Source organism: Aquarana catesbeiana, linkage group LG02 (genome assembly GCF_042186555.1).
Source record: "Aquarana catesbeiana isolate 2022-GZ linkage group LG02, ASM4218655v1, whole genome shotgun sequence".
NCBI classification, from domain to species: Eukaryota; Metazoa; Chordata; class Amphibia; order Anura; family Ranidae; genus Aquarana; species Aquarana catesbeiana.
Genome location: NC_133325.1, coordinates 204465781 through 204487832, shown reverse-complemented (window position 1 = coordinate 204487832; position 22052 = coordinate 204465781). Strand labels below are relative to the sequence as shown.

Genomic DNA, 22052 nt, shown 5'->3' with positions numbered 1-22052 from the left:
AGTCAATTTATATTTCAGAAAATCAACATCAGCTAATTTCAAATGGTGTCATAAACCAAAGGGGATATGAATTATGCACTGCTCCATACGCTGAACTGGATTAGAAGTTTGTTCATCTGAAGACTGAATGCAAATCAATGCTTACGAAAAAAAAGAAAAAAGAAAAAGCCACCCAGAACATTAACTTGTTCCAGGCTCAGTTCTGGAAGCTTTATCTTTTATTTAATATAGTACCATCCATTGCTGTGTTTCCCAGCGTTATATATACAAGAGAGAGAACAATTACTGCAGTAATGCCACATTACTAATAAATAGCAGCAACGTTTAGTCACCAGGGCCTAATACCTTACTCTGTGCAATCATAATATGTATTCCTGTAGTCACCTGAATAATGAAATCTCATTTCCAACTTTGCTGTCAATTACTACTGCTGTGGCTAATATATAGAAAACACACAGCAGTGTAACATATCCATTTTGTCCCTGGAGAAGTGTGAGGTTCATATGATTTGATGATCAGTAAGTCTGCAGTGTGAAATCTGTAATAATCTGGTCTCCGTAAAACAATTCTCTGTGCGGTGATACACAGTCACGTTTATGATAATAGCTACTGGCTGTATAAATGCAATGTTTATGAAGATGTCATTAAGACAGGATAATGCAGCAGTACAAGGTAATGCTGTCTGTCTTCCGCTATTTTGTTATCACTTTCTTTTTAAATGTCATTTTCTTCCCACTAGCAGTAAGAACTATATTACTGGCCTTTCTATGCAAAAGAAGAGGTGCACAATTTGTCCCTGGAAACTTGGCTTTGTTCTCGGGATCTGCATTTAGGTTTCTTAGATTGCCACATTTACAATACACTGGGGACCCTAACAATGGCAGTACTCACAGTGTGGTGCCAGAACATAAACCATTTTATCTTCAAAATAGTAAAGGGCCATTTAAAGTTAGTTGTGCCCAACTTTGTCGTTTTTGGTTGTAAATATTTACACGTAATTTAGTGTTTTTATTTTTCTCCATTATCTTTATTTTATTTTATTTTCTCCTTATCATTTTGTCTTAATATGTTTTTACAGCCAAAACTTAGAATGGTTTTTATCAGGCAGGATGCAATGGCAGAACTTTTCCATGCTCTCTTAAAAAACGACATAACAAATTTAGCTTGACATAATGTATATTTTAAAGTGATTGTAAGGGTTTTTTTTTATTTTTTTTTATTTAAAATAACAAACATGTCATACTAACCAGCAGCTCATTTTGCACAGAGTGGCCCAGAACCTGCTCTTCTCGGGGCTCCCGGCGGCTCTCGTGGCTCCACCCCACATCAGATAACCCCCTAGGAGAAGCGCTTCCCCGAGGGGATTACTTTGCGGGCGCGCTCCCGAGTCCAGCATTCGGCGTCCATAGACACCGAATGCATGATTCGGGGCCTGCGTCATTGAATTTGATTGACAGCAGTGGGAGACAAAGGCTGTGCTGCTATCAGTCTATTCAATCAAGATCCGAGAACCCCGGGCAGAGAGACTGCGCATCCCCGGCGGGTCAAGTTCCAGGGCTCAGGTAAGTAAAATAGGGGGGCTGGGGGGCCGGTCACTGCCAGGTGTTTTTTCACCTTAATGCATAGGATGCATTAAGGTGAAAAAACACAAAGGTTTACAACCCCTTTAATGATGTCTGAAGTCCAATTAATACCATTGCCGTTGTGCTGTTTGGCTTGTTTTCTATGATTTCAATTCACACCACTGTGTTGTGATGGCATGGACTGAAATAAAATACTAGCCAATAAATTAAAAAAGGTGCGTGGTCTCCTTAATTAACACTCAATTGTTAAAGCGAACCAATGTGCATGTGTGTGTAGCACCCTCTACTAAGGTAGTCTGCTAGCGTTGAGATTTTTGTCAGTACAGGTAAATTTAGGCAGGCCCAGCTGAAGCTAGGCCTGTTTGTTTTGATCTGTGGGCTGGGAGTGGCTTAGAGTAGGCTGGTGACTCACAGCTAGCTTCATCTCTTGGTTACCTCCCTTCTGCTTCTAGAGGCTTCTAGAAGGAAGGTGGGGAAGAAGGGTGGAGCTGTCTGGGGTGTTCCAAGGAGCCCTGACCAATCCCCAACCTTGATTGACAGGGGGTGGGCCTCCTTAAATACCTGGAGTCAGCCCGGCTGGGGAGGAGTTGTTCGGGTGGAAGAAATGGAGATGGAGTGTTAGGCTGTCGGAGCCTTGGAGGAAGCATTTGACAGAAAACCTCGGCCGCGGTACCCTCCGATCAGCCTTGGCGTGATGACATTACAGAACCAGCTCTGCCCAGTGCGTTTCTTCGTACAAGGTGTCCTCTGGGATTAGAGACTGTTCTGGGACGTCAGTAGTCATCATTTCATAAAGAGGAAGTGGTACCGGAACTAGCATTCCATGCATTTGAATCCTGGGACACACCAAAAAATAAACTACTGCCTGAAGAACTTATTTTCAATGCAGTGTGTTGACACACAAACTACCACATCACAACATTGCTGCAGTAAATAGAAATGAATGAAAGGTCACTTGTGACATTGCAATAAAGTTCTAACAAAAAAAAGAAAATGTTAACAGTGTGATTCTCCAGGATCAGTGCATCAGAACTCTTCTTACCTGTGCACATTAGTGGTCGTGCATGCAGAGCAGCTTGCTAGTGCCATAAAACAGATAAAATAACAGAAATCAATTATTGAGCATTTAAAGGGGTTGTAAACCCTCAAGGTTTTTCACCTTAATGCATTCTATACATTAACCACTTCAAGACCGCCGCACGACGATGTACGTCCAAACTTTGAACGGGGATATCGTTGTTATGGCAGCAGCTAGCTGCCCCCCCCCTCCCGCCGCGATCCGGTGCCCTCCGCCGCTTACCGGAGCCGTCGGTAGCGGCGGAGGCGATCGCATCCTGCTCAGTGGTTTGTCTGGAGACGAGTGAGGCCAAGATGGCGCTCACTCGTCTCCATGACACTGCTGGGCGGAAGCGACGTCAAAACGTCACTTCCGTCCATGCCTCTTAAAGGCACATTTTTTCAAATGTCATTTTTCTAAATGACTTTTTTTTTTTTTTAATTGCATTTTAGTGTAAATATGAGATCTGAGGTCTTTTTGACCCCAGATCTCATATTTAAGAGGTCCTGCCATGCTTTTTTCTATTACAAGGGATGTTTACATTCCTTGTAATAGGAATAAAAGTGACACCATTTTTTTTTTTTTAAAAACAGTGTAAAATATTGTAAAATAAATAATAAAAATTAAAATTTTTTTTTTTAAAACCCCCCTGTCCCAACGAGCTCGCGCGCAGAAGCGAACGCATACGCGAGTAGCGCCCGCATATGAAAACGGTGGTCAAACCACACATGTGAGGTATCGCAGCGACCGGTGAAGTGAGAGCAATAATTCTAGCCCTAGACCTCCTCTGTACTGCAAAATATGCAACCTGTAGAATTTTTTAAACGTCGCCTATGGAGATTTTTGAGGGTAAACTTTTGACGCCATTCCATGAGCGGGCGCAATTTTCAAGCGTGACATGTTGGGTATCAATTTACTTGGCGTAACATTATATTTCACAATATAAAAAAAAATGGGCTAACTTTACTGTTGTCTTATTTTTTTATTCAAAAAAGTGAATTTTTTCCAAAAAAAGTGCGCTTTTAAGACCGCTGCGCAAATACGGTGCAAAAAAAAGTATTGCAATGACCGCCATTTTATTCTCTAGGGTGTTAGAAGAAAAACCATATATAATGTTTGGGGGTTCTAAGTAATTTTCTAGCAGAAAAACCTGTTTTAAACATGTAAACGCCTAAAATCCAAAACGAGGCTGGTCCTTAAGTGGTTAAACTCCCTGGCGGTATTTCTGAGTCTGGCTCGATGTGGATTTTCAGTACCAAAAGCGGTAACCCCGAGCCACATTTGGGATCGCATCGCAGGATCTAGATACAGCTTAAATACCTTGTCCCCAGGATCCTGCAATATCCTCCTGCTGTGTGCGGCAGCTGTGTCTCCGCTTGATTTATCAGAGTCGAGCTCCGTTCCCTGCGAAGCACGGGGACGGAGCACGGCGCCAAATTCAAAAAGTGAAACACACACTATACATACAGTACACTGTAATCTTACAGATTACATTACTGTATGAAATGATTTCACATCCCTTTTGTCCCTAGTGGTTTCTCCAGTGCCCTGCATGCAGTTTTATATTATAAAAACTGTTCTTTCTGCCTGAAAAATAGAGATTGTCCATAGCAACCAAAACCGTCCATTTACATCAAAAGCAGTTTTAGACCAGCTAGAAAACAGCGATAATAAATTAGAATCACTTGCAGAGTTGAGTGATAGTGATTTGTGGGGAAATCCATCATCAAACACTGAAAGTAACGACAGCGACAATTCTGCAACTGAGCAAATTTCAGTGTTTTTGATTTGATTACATTATTGAATAATTTTTATTATTATTATATAATTATTTCTTATAATTATTTATAGTTATTTATTATATTAAAATTTATGATTTTGTGTTTCAAACTTTATTATACCCAAGATGTCTACTAGACTCTTGTTTGGACAAATTTAAGTGTGTTATTCCTAAGAATTACAGGCCTACAATATAAAACGCCAAATTTCTATGCAAAAGAATTGTACCGCTTTGAGCATCAAAAATCTGAAATAATCATACCGCCAGGGAGGTTAAGGTGAAAAAACTCCTGTGCTGCAGCTGCCCCCCTTTTTCTTCCCTGAGCCTGATTGTTCCAGCGACAGGGACTAGCACAGCAGCTCCAGTCGCTGTCTCTGGTCCTCATTGGATAGCCGCGGCGATCTGACCGGAAGTGGAAATGTTAAAACCAGGTACCCACTCCCCCCCCCCCCCCACAAAAAAAAAGATGTGCCAAATGTTGAGGAGGGGGGGGGAGAGAAACTTCCCCTTTTGGGTGATGTTCTCCTTTAGGTGCTGTCCGCTATTCATCCCCAATTAGCTTGGCTGATTAATACGTTGCAGATCACATGGCACCTCATGGCAAGGAAATCTCTGAGGATCTGAAAAAAAGAATTGTTGCTCTACATAAAGATGGCCTAGGCTATCAGAAGATTGCCAAGACCCTGAAACTGAGCTGCAGCACGGTGGCCAAGACCATACAGTGGTTTAACAGGACAGGTCCCTCTAAGAACAGGCCCTGACCAAAGAAGTTGAGTGCACGTGCTCAGTGTCATATCTAGAGGTTGTCTTTGGGAAATAGACGTATGAGTGCTGCCAGCATTGCTGCAAAGGTTGAAGGGGTGGAGGGTCAGCCTGTCAGTGCTCAGACCATACGCCGCACACTGCATCCAATTGGTCTGCATGGCTGTTGTCCCAGAAGGAGCCCTTTTCTAAAGATGATGTATAAGAAAGCCTGCAAACAGTATGCTGAAGACAAGCAGACTACGGACATGGATTACTGGAACCATGTCCTGTGGTCTGATGAGACCAAGATAAATTTATTTGGTTCAGGTGGTGTCAAGCGTGTGTGGCGGCAACCAGGTGAGGAGTACAAAGACAAGTGTGTCTTGCCTACAGTCAAGCATGGTGGTGGGAGTGTCATGATCTGGGGAGCTACAGTTCAGTTCATTGAGGGAACCATGAATGCCAACATGTACTGTGTCATACTAAAGCAGAGCATGATCCCCTCCCTTCGGAGACTGGGCCGCAGGGCAGTATATCAACAGGATAACGACCCCAAACACACCTCCAAAAAGACCAAAGGTGATGGACTGGCCAAGCATGTTTCCAGACCTAAACCCTATTGAGCATCTGGGGGCATCCTAAAATGGAAGGTGGAGGAGTGCAAGGTCTCTAACATCCACCAGCTCCGTGATGTCGTCATGGAGGAGTGGAAGAGGACCCCAGTAGCAACCTGTGAAGCTCTGGTGAACTCCATGCCCGAGAGGGTTAAGGCAGTGCTGAAAAATAATGGTGACCACACAAAATATTGACACTTTGGGCCCAGTTTGGACATTTTCACTTAGGAGTGCACTCCCTTTTGTTGCCAGCGGATTAGACAAGAATGGCTGTGTGTTGAGTTATTTTGAGGGGGCAGCAGATTTACACTGTTATACAAGCTGTACACTCACTACTTGCCATTGTAGAAAAGTGTCATCTCTTCAGTGTTGTCACATGAAAAGATATAATAAAATATTTACAAAAATGTGAGGGGTGTACTCACTTTTGTGAAATACTGTATGCAATTGATGCAGTTTTCCAGCGTATTTAGCAGTGCGTTTTAGAATGTTTATGCGTTTTTGCATGCAGTTTTCATGCATTTTGTGTTTTTTTTTTTTTTCTGTTTAACACACCGTGAATAGCTGGTTGTTAAAGGAGTGGTCCGGGAAGCCAGCTGCCCCTTCTTTAACAAATGATGACTTACCAGCCCTTCGGGTCTGGAATGGATTTTGAGCGAAACCCCATGCCAAAATAAAAAAAAATAAAAAAATAGTGTGGAGTCAGCGTGAGGAGAAAATAAAAAAAGATTACAGAGTTTTTGTTTACACACGTGATCAGCTGTCATTGGCTGACAGCTGATCATGTGGTAAGGGGCCGGGATCGGGGAGCGCGCAAAGGGGAGGACGTCCTACGACGGCCTCCTGAAAATTCAGGTCCGCACTGTAGCCGTCATTCGGCTATAGCGCGGACGTCAAGTGGTTAAAAACTCACTTATTCAGGGAAGCCCACCCCACCTCCACCTAAGAACTGTACCCGAGTCCCCTCTATCACATCATTCCCTGCAGCTATTACATTTTGTACCACCTCCCCCTCCCTTTAGATTGTAAGAGCAGGGCCCTCCTGTATTGAACTGTATTGTAAATGTACTGTCCCCCTTTATATTGTAAAGCGCTGCGTAAACTGTTGGCGCTATATAAATCCTGTATAAAAATAATAATTCTGTTACTCGTTTAATATCTACAGTTTCATTATAATATAAGTAGATTATCTTACATTGCGTACTAATAATTGATAAAGGAAGGAGCTTTATAGAGAGTGATCACAGAAATATAGGGTATATTTTGAGCCTCTCTAGCTTAGCTCTTGCATTCTTCAACTTTTACTTTTTAAAAACCCCTGTCATAAATTTATAATAATATATATCAGTTCTTACACTTGCACACATACATACGAATTGGACACTAAGGGCCCATACACTCCTTTCCAGTGTTGTGCAAGAATGCAAATGTTTTAAAGCATGTTACTGCAAAGCACATTAGCAGTACATTAGCGCGGTGCAATTTGAATGGCACCCCAATACACAAGTGCAATACACATCCGAAGCATACACATTTACAGCACATTCATTTAGGAGGGATGCCTTAACGCAAATGCATTTCAACATGTGACCTAATGCACTTCAATGCAGTGCATGAGTATGGAATGGTCTGAATGGTCCCTAACCTTATATTTTGTAGGTGTTCTATTTTTCCGTTATCCCTGCATCATTGTGTAGTGACTGGTGTGCTTTTAAGTGTTGTTTGTTTTGCGCATAATATCTTCTCACTTTTATAATTTGCTGTCACTTTCTAGTCTGTAATTACACATACAGAGAAAAGTGAGATATACTGCGCCCCGAATAGTGACATGAATACAATCTGACAGATGGCTGCTCTGTGGTTACTGTTCATCACTCACAGAACTACATTATTACAGCTAAAACCCTATCCCTATGTTCTGGCGGTTTGTGGGGCTTGTGTATTCAGGGTGGTGTTACATGCCCATCGGTGCTCTTAGTGAGGTATAAATAATCAATATACATGCTTTTCACACTTTAGACTACAGGCCAGACTTCGTTCCCACACAGCCATATGTTGGCACCGTAGGTAATTAAAATAATAACTACAAAATAAACCAGACTTATGGATTCATTTTTGAATAAGGCTGTGATATTTAACAGAATAAAATGTACCGTTGTTGCTGAGATGGCTTTAGCATTGATGCTATATCGGATTATTCTTATATTACAAACTTTTAGGTCTCGTGCACACTGGACGATTTTGCGGCTGCTCCTGTGGTGTCAGGCGTTTTTTTTTTCCTCTCATCTAAACTCCCCTGAATTTTGGCCTATGGGGTTGATTTACTAAAGGCAAAACCACTTTGCACTATAAGTGTACTTGGAAGTACAGTCGCTGTAGATCTGAGGGGAACATGCAAGGAAAATAAAAAAACAGCTTTTTTTGCTTGTACATGATTGGATAATAAAATCAGCAGAGCTTCCCCTCATTTCAGATGTCACCCTCAGATCTACAGTGACTGTAATCAACCCCTATGCGTCCATGCACACCCATTACTAAAGGCAAATAGACAGTTTGCAAAGTACAGTTGCTCCAGAGCTTAGTAAATGAGCAGAAGCTCTACTGATTTCCATCATCCAATCATATGCTAGCAAAAAAAAATGTGTTTTTTTTTTTTTTTTTTTTTTTCCTGGCACGTGATTGGATATTTTTTGCAAAGTGAAACTTTAACTAATTTACTAAGCTCTGGAGTAACTGCATTTGCAGAGTGCAACTGCACTTTGCAAACTGCACAGTCTATTTATTTATTATTTCAGTAAATCATCCCCAGAAAACATATTCATCAGGAGCTTTACAAATAATTTCATGAAAGTTGTTTTCAGTAGCGTAGGTATCACTGTTTGCTTTAAAGTGGTTCAAAAGTTAATATTTTTCCTAGAATAAAAGAGGTTATACTTACCTGTTCTGTGCAATGGTATTGCACATAGTGGCCCTTTACCTCCTCTTTTGGGGTCCCCTGCTGGAGCTTTCTGCTCCTCCTCTTCTCCAAATACCCCCTCAGCAAGACGTGTGCTGAAAGGGGAACTCGTGCAGGTGCGCTTCTGAGCCAGGCTGTGTGCGTCCATAGACACAAACAGACCTGCTCGGCCAACCCTCACAGGATTTGACTGACAACAGACTGGCAGATAAATATATTTGAGGGATTTTGGGTAATCTTCAAGCCTAAAATGTGCTTTTTATCATGTGCAGCAAAAGAGTTTATTTATTGTACCTATATAGCGCTATCAACTTATGCAGGGCTTTACATATATATTCAGCTTACAATCTAAGGTCCCTAACTCAAATTCACACATACACATTCCAAGGCCAATTAAGATAGGAGCCAATAAACCTACCACCTACTTACCTGTCTTTGGAGTGTGGGAGGAAACCCACACAGGCACAGGGGGGACATGCAAATTCCAGGTAGGTAGTGCCATGGTTGGGATTTAAACCACCAACCCTAATGCTGCTAGGTGGACATGCTAATTATTTATCCACTGTGCTGGGTATTTGTTCACTAAAATGTATTATAGGTTAACTAAGGTGACATCGCATTTTAGGGGATATTCATGCATAAACTTGCCAAGATACAGAAACTTTTTATTTCAGGTGTGCATATATATATATATATATATATATATATATATATATATATATATAATTAATTCAAATACAAAATGTAGAACATGCTCCTTTTGATGTCACTCTATGAGAGACGAGACTCATTTGGCCTATATTCTCCTAACTCATATGTCATTTTAAAGTATGCTAGTTTTAATTTACAGATAAAACACCAAGACCTACTTTCAGCAAATGGTGTTATGCTTTAGTTTAATTCCCATTAGCATAAGTGGAAGATAAGGAATAAAATCTCTTTACTGCCTTTGATAAATGTGGGCCTTAGAGTCCTCATTATACAAAATACTAATTTAAGTACACGAACGCTTACACCAAACATTAATAAGAAAATCGAAGTGGGATGTAAACATTTCAGAACATTGTGTGTTATAGTTTGCTTGTCTTTTCTATCATGCCAGGAAGATGAGGTCATGCCGGCCAAGTTTGATGAGAATTCTCTTATCTGGGTGGCTGCAGACCAGCCCGTGAAGGATAACAGCTTCCTGAGCTCAAAGATCCTGCAACTGTGTGCCGATCTTCCCATCTTCTGGCTCCGACCTACATATCCCAAAGGTGGGTTTTCTATATATAGAAAGTGGAGAATTTAAAAGGGTTTTCAGGTACCTTGAAGTGCTGCTTATGCTAGAAATCAGCATCAATGCTTTTTAACAAGGAAATTGAAAATATATGGAAAATAAACTAATAAAAACTAACGTATTGTGTGTGTGTCATGAACATTAAAATGTAAATGGTTAACAGTGTGTGCTCACTTTTTTTATATAATAATCCTACCCAGTAGCAACTGTATAAATATCCTAATTTGGCTATTAATAAATGTGTCATGTAGATACAGTGTTTACTCTAAATCAATAACATAAATACATGATCCCCAAACCCCCCAAAAATCTCAAAATAATCAAAAACATATAAATAAGCAAATGAAAACATAGTGCAATTTCATATAAATCATACAAATTATATGCAATAATCAGTACATCACATGTATAAGTCCATAAACTGAATTAGTGTCTATTTGATAAACAGTATTTCACATAAAAAGTGAAAAATGCAGATTAGCCTGCATGATAAAATGACGATTTTTACCTGTGCAAGCTAATGTCAGTCTTTTTTTTTAAATTTATTTACTTGTCACATAGTTACACTTCATTCATGTCCCTGCACAGGAGAGCAGTACATTGTGCTGCGGTGCAAAGACACGCAGTGCCATCCAGTGCGCTGCAGAAAAATACAAACATCCTGCAATTGTTTTCTATGTGTCCTAGCAGTGACCTATGTTCATCCAGTGTATTAATCCAGGTCATAGTGTAAATGGGCCCTAAAGCAGAAAGTTCCAATTGGGCTTTATATCAATGAAAGATTCACTCTGATTGGTTCTTAAGAATTTCCTGACACATTTCACTAATAGTATGCAGGACACATTGTTGATGTCAATGCATGGTGTTAATGTATGTGCTTTTTGAGGCACATCTAATTTGCTTCACATATTTCTAGAGAGTCAAAGAGGTAAAAGAGATGTTGGAAGAAGAGCGAGACAAACTCAGAACCTTAACTTGGACCAGTTTGAAGCTGCAGCAGAGGAAAGAAACACAAGACGCCAGGGGAACCGACGAGCTCAGCCAGTCAATGAAACACAACCGCCTGCTGAAAGAGAAGCTCCCTTCAACCCTGAGAACCCATACCATGTAAGTGCACCCAGTGATGAACTGCACTAGAGATATACCTTTTTAAATACTTTGCATAGAGCAAAGCTCACAAAGTCTTACCACACATGTGATTCTAAGCACTGATCAGCTGCTCAAATTATATTTAGGTCTTCTTCCTCTGGTCTGTTATAAAAAGCCATAATAATTTTAGCCATCAGTGTTAGCGGATTCTGCCACTTAGTGTGACTATAGCAGGAGAGCCCAAGAATGTCACTTCTCAAATTCAACCTTTTCCAGAGTATAGCACTGCAATACCAGTGCCTCGTTCACACAGGCGCTGAGGCCCGTACACCACGAACAGGCTGTTTTTGTTTTCAGAGTCTCTAGTCTCTAAGTCCTGCATGCAAGCAGCCCATTCAAGCCTATTAGGACACATTGGCTGCACGGGCACAGCCTCTTGTCCTAAAGTGCTGGATGTGCGGGTGCAGATGAGTGGCCTGCAACGCACACTGTTTGCTGAAAAAAAAGCAGCCTGTTCACAGTATAACGGACCTCAGCACCTGTGTATTTAAAGCCTAACAGTTCCCCCAGTACAGACATTGATTACTTAATATGCCTTGGTAGAGACATTCTTTACCCTTCAGTGTCAACATCCCTACCACACATTGTTCTCCAAGCAAACTCCACCACACGTTTACACTCCAGCATTGCACCTTTTTTCTAGTGTCTGCAGGAACTTCTCTAACTCCTCCCAGATTATCTGCAGCAGCCCTTGGTCTGCAGTACATTCTGTGGAAACACCCCCTAATCCAGACCATGTTCTCTAGCAGCTCCCCCCAGCTCTCTAATACCTGTTCCCTCACTGCCAGAAGTAGCTAATCTTGCAACTCTCTCCACAATTTTCACACTTTAAGTGATTGTAAAGGACATTTTTTTACTTAAAAAAAAAAATAACAAACATGTCATACTTACCTGCTGTGTGCAGCAGTTTTGCACATAGCAGCCCTAAACCTCCTCTTCTCGGGTCCTCCGCAGGCACTCTGGGCACCTCCCCCTTGCTGAGTGCCCCCATAGCGAGCCGCTTGCTGTGGGGACACTCATGCGTACTCGCTCCCAAGTTGGCTCTCTGCATCCATAAGACACAGATAACGCAGCTCAGCTCTGCCACCCGCTCCCGCCTCACCATCTCAGCCAGTCAGGAGGGAGAGACCCAGGAGCCTCAGGTTTAGGTAAATATTAGCTGCAAACTTAAGGTTTATTTACCTTCATGCATAGAATACATGAAGGTTAAAAACTTTCAGCCTTTACAACCACTTAAAGCTGGTGTAAGGATTTGGCTCAGCAGGTTGTACATGTCTCCCCTTGATGAGTACAGAGCACGATGGAAAATCACAGCAGACAGCAGGAACTTGGTAAAACACCGGCCATACACTATTTTCATTCAAACGTTCATAGAAAAATCATTTGCCAGAACATACTTTCTTGCTATCAACTTGAATCAACTAATGTTGTTCAGACCTGCTATTTTGATTGAATTCCAGATGTATTAAACAGGTTTCTTTACAATATGTATGAACAAAAACCACATTTACAGTTAGAAATTAGTTTGTTCAACAATTTTTTTCCATCCTTTAAATTTTATTGTAACTAAATGTCTTATAAGACCCTACTAACCATTAGAAAATCAAATGATTGTTCAGAAAACAAAACATTTCAAACACTTTTAAGAGTGATCATGTGTTTACCGCATTACACCACTCTTCACAGTATTGTGTATTCATGACTATTAATTTTCTGATCCTTTTTACTTTGTTACAGCATCTCAACAATCCCACGTGCTTTGTTTAATGCCTCAGGTCTAAGGCTACTTTCTTTTTTTTTTTTGGTTCAACCAACTGCTCCCTGGCTGTCATTGCAGAGACAAACTCCCAAAAAGATTTTAAATGTAACCTGTCATTTCATTAATATGCAGATGCCTGTCTGTACTAAACCCCACCCCTTTCCAGCCCTTGGTATAAATGTACAGTTGTGCTCATAAGTTTACATACCCTGGCAGAATGTATGATTTCTTGGCCATTTTTCAGAGAAAATGAATGATAACACAAACTTTTGTTTCACTTGTGGTTATTGTTTGGCTGAAGCCATTTATTATCAATCAACTGTGTTTACTCTTTTTAAATCATAATCACAACACAAACTACCCAAATGACCCTGATCAAAAGTTTACATACCCCAGTTCTTAATACTGTTTATTGCCCCCTTTAACATCAATGACAGCTTGAAGTCTTTTGTGGTGTTTGTGAATGAGGCTCTTTATCTTCTCAGATGGTAAAGCTGCCCATTGATCTTGGCAAAAAGCCTCCAGTTCCTGTAAATTCTTGGGCTGTCTTGCATGAACTGCATGTTTTGATATCTCCCCAGAGTGGCTCAATGATATTGAGGTCAGGAGACTGAGATGGCCACTGCAGAACCTTTACTTTATTCTGCTATAGCCAAAGACAGATCGACTTGGCCTTGTGTTTTGGATCATTGTCATGTTGGAATGTCCAAGTACATCCCATGCGCAGCTTCTTGACTGATGAATGCAAATGTTCCTCCAGTATTTTTTGATAACATACTGCATTCATCTTGCCAACAATTTTGACCACATTTCCTGTGCCTTTGTAGCTCACACATCCCCACCTCCTTGTTTTTACCGTAGGAATGGTGTACCTTTCATCATAGGCCTTGTTGACTCCTCTCCAAATGTAGTGTTTATGATTGTGGCCAAAAAGCTCAATTTTGGTTTCATCACTCCAAATGACTTTTTGAAGGAAGGTTTGAGGCTTGTCTCTGTGCTGTTTGGCGTATTGTAAGCGGGATACTTTGTGGCATTTGTGTAGTAATGGCTTTCTTCTGGCGACTTGACCATGCAGCCCATCATTCTTCAAGTGCCTCCTTATTGTGCAACTTGAAACAGCCACACAGCATGTTTTCAGAGAGCCCTGTATTTCACCTGAAGTTATTTGTGGGTTTTTCTTTGCGTCCTAAACAATTTTCCTGGCAGTTGTGGCTGAAATTTTAGTTGGTCTACCTGACCGTGGTTTGGTTTCAACAGAACGCCTCATTTTCCACTTCTTGAGTAGCGTTTGAACACTGCTGATTGGCATTCTAATTTCCCTGGATATCTTTTTATATCCCTTTCCTGTTTTATACAGTTCAACTACCTTTTCCCGCAGATCCTTGACAATTCTTTTGCATTCCCAATGACTCCAAATCCAGAAATGTCAGTGCAGCACTGGATGAAAGTTGCAAGGGTCTGTCAGGAGTCCAGAAACTCATTGACCTTTTATATACACACACACTAGTTACAAGCAAACAGATCACAGGTGAGGATGGTTACCTTTAATAGCCATTCAAACCCTTTTGTGTCAACTTGTGTGCATGTTATCAGGCCAAAATCACCAGGGTATGTAAACTTTGGATCAGGTCATTTGGGTAGTTTCTGTTGTGATTATGATTTAAAAAAGAGTAAATACAGTTGATTGATAATAAATGGCTTCAGCCAAACACTAACCATGCGTGAAAGAAATGTTTTTGTGTTATTTATTTATTTATTTTATTTATTTCAGGTACTTATATAGCGCCGTCAATTTACGCAGCGCTTTACATATACATTTTACATTCACATCAGTCCCTACCCTCAAGGAGCTTACAATCTAAGGTCCCTAACTCACATTCATACATACTAGGGACAATTTAGACAGGATCCAATTAACCTACCAGCATGTCTTTGGAGTGTGGGAGGAAACCGGAGTACCCGGAGGAAACCCACGCAGGCACAGGGAGAACATGCAAACTCCAGGCAGGTAGTGTCGTGGTTGGGATTCGAACCAGCGACCCTTCTTACTGCTAGGCGAGAGTGCTACCACTACACCACTGTGCCGCCCAAATGGCCAAGAAATCATAAATTCTGCCAGGGTATGTAAACTTATGAGCACAGCTGTATTATGGTCCCAGTCCATGATTGGTACCACCTCATGATTGGTACCACCTCATGCATTTTCTGTCAGTGAAACACAATCAGCTTCCAACTCTCTCTCTCCTACAAACTTTAGCAACAACTTGTTCTTTTTCTGCCTCTTCTCTCCTTTTCCATGATGAATTCCTTCTCTGCTTCCCCACCCCCTAAACAATCTTCTTTCCATCTGCCCATCAACTATGCTCAGCCCCACTCTTGCTATTGCACCAGTGGTCCATGATCAGGATATGCTCAGCCTGCTTTATCCTCTGTCCACAATCAGATCCAACTCCGTCTCTTACGTCCCCTATTGTTGAACAGGTACCCTTCTTTCTCTCCCTTTTCCCTGTATTTGATCAGCTCATGCTGTGCTTCCTCCAATTGTCCTTGGGCAACTTATTCTACCTTCTCAGCCTTCACCCCCCACCATGTTCAAATTACACAGTCCATCATCTGTACCTCTCAATATTCAGCCACCATTCTGCCTTGTAAATATGGTCTATGACCATCTTTCTTTCTGCCTCCTTTAACACCCCTAGCCTCACGTCCAATCTGTCTTCCCCCCATAATTAGTTTAGTAAGGCACTTGACCAAATAATACAAGCATGTGTTATGAACCAACTAGTGGGCAAAAACCACTCAGCCTGACTTAAAGTGGAACTTCACTCTATATTTTTTAATCCTTATGCTGCTAGCATTGGTAAATAGATAGGAAAGTATGTTATATTTGCTTCTTTTAAAACTTTTTTCAAATTTCTTCAGTTACTTTCTGCTTTACGCGCCTAGGCAAATTAAGTCATACATCCCAGGAGTCTTTAGGAGCGGAGGAGGGGTTTTCTCACCTTAGCACACCCTCCTGCCTACATGTCTGAGCTGAGGGCAGATAGATTAGAGGGAGCGAGTACAGGGAAGGGCAACAAAGCTAATAAAGGGACTGTCACTGGCTAATAAATGACCGTGATGCGCGCCCCCGGGGGCACGCATCACGGTGATTGTTGTTGCGGTGTGTCAGTCTGACACATCGCAACACACCGCAACTCTGATCTAGGTAAAGAGTCTCTGACGGAGACCCTTTACAACGTGATCAGCCATGCCCAATCCCGGCTGATCACGTCTTTATCAGCTTTTCCTCACTCGCGTCTGTCAGATGCGAGTAGAGGAGAGCCGATCGGCTGCTCTTCTGACAGGGGGGGTCTGTGCTGATTGATTATCAGCGCAGCCCCCTCTGAGGATGCCCACACTGGACCATCACGGACGCCACTATGACCACCAGGGATGCCCACCACTAGTCACCACCAGGTATGCCACCCATGGCCACCAGAGATGCCAATCAGTGCCCACAATGGATGTCAATCAGTGCCCACAATGGATGCCAATCAGTGATGCCCATCAGTACCATCCATTAGTGTATATCAGTGCCACCTATCAGTGTCCATCCATGCCCAATCGTGCCACCCATCAGTGCCCATCCGTGCCACCTATCAGTGCCCATCAGTGCCGCCTTTCTTTGCCCATTAGTGCCACCTATGTGTACCCATCAGTGCTGCATATCAGCGCACATCAGTGCTACATATTAGTGCCCATCATCAGTGCCACCTTATCAGTGCCCGTCATTGCAGCCCCATCAGTGCCCACCAGTGAAGGAGAAAACTTACTTATTTACAAACTTTTGTAACAGAACCAAAAAAAATTTTTTTTCAATATTTTCGGTCTTTTTTTATTTGTTTAGCAGAAAATAAAAATCCCAGAGGTGATCAAATACCACCACAAGAAAGCTCTATTTGTGGGAACAAAATGATAAAAATTTAGTTTGGGTCAGTGTAGCATGACTGCACAATTGTCACTTAAAATGCGACAGCGCCGAAAGCTGAAAATTGGTCTGGGCAGGAAAGTGTATAAGTGCCCTGTATTGAAATGGTTAATAAGACACGTGGCCACTTATTAAAATTTGAAGAAATGAGATTTAACCTTAAACTGCGTAAAGGGTTCTTTACTGTAAGAGCGGCAAGGATGTGGAATTCCCTTCCACAGGCGGTGGTTTCAGCGGTGGTCATCGATAGTTTAAAAAAACTATTAGATAAGCACCTGAACGACCACAACATACATGGCTATACAATGTAATACTGACATATAATCACACACATAGGTTGGACTTGGTGTCTTTTTTCAACCTCACCTACTATGTAACTATGTATAAGTAACATGAATCATTTGCCCTTACTCAAGATGGCCACATCCAGAAATGAGTGTTTTTCAAAATGATTTCTCAGCAAAATAAATCATGTATACATGGATGGATGGGGGAGATTGCTTTGAATATTAAAAATAAATTATATAGCGTTTTTAGTTTGTGGTGCTTAGATGCAGTGTAGTTCCTCTTTAACCGGTTGATAAATATGTACAGACTTGTTAATGAAAATACATCAAAGGAAATTTGTGCCAAAAGCAGTAGGTAACCTTTAACTAAATTTTAGACGTGGTAATTCTTCAGCACCTTTCTGTATTTCTTTGGAAATCTTAGAACACTTTGATCCTTTTAAAACTACACCTTCCAGCATTCCATAATAAGACAAGTTGTAACCAAGGAAAGATGGCATCTGCACCTTGCTTCTTTATAATGCCGTTATGTGTGTGTGTGTGTCATCTTACCTTGTACCTTTACAATCTTTACATCAATCCAGCAATGCCTTTTAAAAGAAAAAGTATATATCATTGTTATGTTACTGTCTCGAGAAAAGAAAGGATCTTTTGTTATGACCTTTTCTTTTGAACAGAAACTGCAGATGCAATGAGCTTTATTTTAAACTGCTAGAATGCGTGGTAAATGTAAAATTTTCCTCTAATTTGCATACTATGCAAACAGCGAGTAAATGTAAGAAGCTAAGGCAAACATAAACAGCAAACATAGCATTTCTAGTAAATGTGCTTATCATGAAACCAAGACATGTATACATTGTCTACTGGAATAACCTGTTGTTTTAAAGGAATTCAGCATATCGACACTTGCCATGATGCCAAGCCACTGTCCTGGTTCAAACTTTTATTATTGTAACCTTTCTTCCTCTATAGACACATTTTCACATTGATCCTGCATTATTCTACTTTTTTATCAATTCAGTGATTATTTTCACACATTTTGGCTTAGCAGTCTGCATAGAGAAATTTGAGCTAAATTTAGAAAAAATTAGGCAAAGTCAGTAATTTCACAGCAAAATCAAGTTAATCGAAATCATGCTCATACCTAATAATCTGATCTGTTCATCCAGCCATTTCCCCATGCTGGTACCTTCACTGGTGGGCCATCTTTAAATTATCCTCAAGGTGTTGTGAAGAGAAGACTCCTGTTGCTCACTCTATGGCCTCTGTGTATCCAAACATGTATATGAGGAAAGAAAAGAAGTCCCAGGAGCTGCACAACACACAAAACCCTCAAAGAGTACAAGCAGCCTCAGCCTAGACTCCATCCAGGCCACACCCCCAACATATATCGCCCTGCCCATTGGGCTTAGTCACGGGAAACCCATGGGTTTTCCTTCCTCATTGACTTCTATGGAGCTGAGACGAGCTCCCTCCTTGCCTGCAGTCCCAGTGTTTGTCAGCATATAAGGACCTACTAGAGCAGGGGTAGGCAACCTCGGCCCTCAGCTGTGGTGAAACTACAAGTCCCATGAGACATTGCAAGACCCTAACAATATGGTATGACTCCTAGAGGCAGAAGCATGATAGGATTTGTAGTTTTAAAACAGCTGGAGTGCCGAGGTTGCCTACCCCTGTACTAGAGCCTGAAGCAGCACCCTTAATTTCTTTGTATGGGGTCCAAGCATGTGTACCCAGGACTGTGTATCTCTTTTCATGCCCTGGTAACAACTTCAGCTTGCACTTTGGTTCCTTTTACCTGTTTGCCTGCCACCTACTTTAAACTATTACTTGGACAACTACACCTATCTTGCCCTTGTCTTGACATCTGCCTGTTTCTGGAATTCTCTTTTCCCAAACAGTTTGTTGGTTTTCAAGTGGGTAAATCCAAAGGTCACATCCTGCAACAATCATGCAGCTTAGCCAAAACCTCTTTGTAAAGATCCCCTCTGAAGACTAGACACTCATAGCAGTGGCGGCTTTTTTTTGGGGGGGGGGCAGCAAACCATGCACCCACAGCCACCCCCCCCTGGTCGGTTGGGTCACCAGCATCAAACCCCCCTCCATGGGCCGGTCATTCGTTCGGGCTCCGCACTTACCCCATCAAGCGGGCAGCGCTTCCCTCCAGGCGGCGGCTTCTCGTGTGTCTCCTCATGGTAGCTGTGCATCTCCTTCCTCCTCCTAGGCCAATAGGATCGCTTCTCCTTTCGTCCAATCTAGAAACGGGTCTCAAGACCTGCTTCCTGATTGGCCGGGAGGAGAATCAATGTGACAATAGCGAATATTCATTTGTTATTGTCACACAGCTGGATGGGCTCAAGGCACAGTGCTCTACGCCCCGAGCCCACCCTTTTTTGAAGCCTATTAGAGCCTCAGGTTGTTGTTGTGGACTTTGATAGAACTTATGTAGCTTTGGAGAAGGTGCACCTGAGACAAGATTTTGAACAAGACACACAAACAATTGTGACCTACTGATAGTACACATAGTGAACTAGATCATTACAGAGTGGGTTTAAATGCTGTAAGCTAGGTTATAACGTTTATTTATACTTAAAGAGACAGAATACCCAAAGTGACATCTTATTGATAGATGGAGCCTGGTGGACTTAGTCAGCCCTTGGCATCTTATACGTCTTGAACACACCACAGTGAGATCTCCTTGCTTTAATTTCTGACATTTTCCCTGTAGGGTCTTCCCTTCTACCTTGGTGAGTTTAGAAACATGTTGTGTCCTACATAGTATAAAATAAATTGAAAATCCAACAAGGAGAGTGATAATGCCACAGCACAGACCTAAGGACTCAAGCTCAGATCTCTCACCAATAGAGATCCAAGAAATCGTCGGTTGGTTTCAAGGTCTAGTATCTACCGAAAACCTTTTAAAATGGAAAGCCAAGTAATAATAAATAAGCATATTCTACATATATTTTATCATGGCTCCTTCAGTAAGCTCCCAACAAAGCAAACCAACTGCAAATATTCAAAGCCACAGAAGACCACCGATGTAATTTTAGTTTACACAAAGCAGGTAATATTTAATAATCACAATATTAGAGTTTTGTCATTTATTCTTCATTATTTTATATTATTTTACAGTCACCAGCTATAGTGGCAAAAGAAATGCATTTTTTCCAAATTCATGCAGAAGAAAATACTGCTTTGTTCTTTAATACAAACTTGTAGTATTGGCAGTAAAAAGAGTTAAACATTTAAATGATAGACTACTCATTCTTAATACTACTGATAGTACCACTATAAACTTCTGTTCTACAAACAGCACTTTACATGAATCCCACGTAGTAAGCAATTTCCATAACAGTTCTTTTCTAAAGATTGCTATGCATTTTCTGCTTTTCAAGGTGTACAATGCTCTGAAAAACAGTCATTTAAATGGTGAATTCTTTGATGCGTACACACTACTTTTCCTTTTCTTTTGCTCAAGAAATGCTGTAGTAATCTAATGTACATTAAAGGGAGTTTAAAGTTGCCTTTTTTTTTTTTATAGAAAGTATAAAAAAAAAAAAAAAAGACATACACTTTACAGTACAATCTGGAGAAATGTAAACTAGATATGCCTTGCGGAAAATCAATATTGCGCTGGCTTGGTTTTCTGATCAATGTCATTTGAGTATTTAAAGCAAGCTCACATTTCAAGATTTCATCAGTATTCGTTCCCTGCAGGAGTTCTTGTCAGGCCTTTCAATAAAGTATTGTTCTTCCAATCATTTCTTAAAATCTAGCCACAAGTGCAAGCCAGGAGAGAACACTGACATTGCACTTCATGGTACAACAGACTTCTTAAAGTAAAGTTTATTTGACCAAAAAAAGGAAAGCTGTATGACAATGACAGCAAAATAGAAGCATTTGTGTTTTCTGGTGCAGTGCTTGGGTCAGGGCTGGACAGGTGAGTAATGATTGAGTGAAAATCAGCCAAGATTGGTTGTGAAATTGTTTGCAATGGATTGTGAAATATAAAAGAACTGCGAGTTATATAAAAGTCTAGAAGCTAAACTATACTAGCTTTCTTCACCAGGATCTGTTATCACAAACAGTCTTATAATCCATATCTTTCCATTGGTGGGATTGTTGTGGCTGCTATGGATAGTAGATTTTAGACGCCACAAAAAGCTACATTTATAACAGGAAGGGGTTGGGGGTTTAACAAGAGGAAGACGCTTTTTTTTATTGTAGAGATTTTTTGCGTGCACTTCTGTCATTGATACAGCAAATGGTTCCTTATCTCATAGTCACAGTCTAGGCCACCTGTGTCAAACACAAGGCCTGCGGGCCAAAGCCGGCCCGCCAGGCTATTTTATGTGGCCCTCGCACCTCTCCTGCAGCTGTGGCATCCCCATTGCCTCCACCCCCACCTTGTGTTAGCTGTTGACAGCAGAAAGGAGGACAAAACTCCTCCGCTAGATCCTTGCAGAGAGGCTTGTTTCTGCCCCCATCTCATCAGTTGGCAGCAGAGAGGAAAACAGAACTCCCCCTACAGATCCTACACCTCTTTGTGGTGCGGCAGTACCCCCTCGTCTCCACCTCCCCTCATCTCCGCATTCAGCAGACTCTGGCAGCTGACTCCAGCCCTCCTCTGGTGGAGTGCTCTGGACATCTGCTTATAATTATTATGCAAATAATACAACTCTATGCGAGTTGAAAAGGAGTGTCACACGCCGTGGGTATCATCCACAGGAAACGTTATTGGTGACTGCTTAGACAGAACACCATGGCGGATACAACCCGCCCTTTGAGGGCAACCATAATGCTGATGCTGCCAGCAATGAAATTGAGTTTGACACCCCTGAGTGCACCCAGTCCAGCATGCTTACTTTGAT

General features: G+C 41.4%; 1 protein-coding gene across 1 annotated transcript in view; it reads left to right on the top strand.

Annotated features, from left to right (window-relative positions):
- Positions 1-22052, top strand: part of CNMD (chondromodulin) — a 108153-nt gene that overhangs the window by 70722 nt on the left and 15379 nt on the right. Inside the window, exons 5-6 of the mRNA XM_073614229.1 lie at positions 9837-9990; positions 10930-11120. Of these exons, the coding sequence (XP_073470330.1) occupies positions 9837-9990; positions 10930-11120 (345 nt within the window). The remainder of the gene's footprint in view (positions 1-9836; positions 9991-10929; positions 11121-22052) is intronic.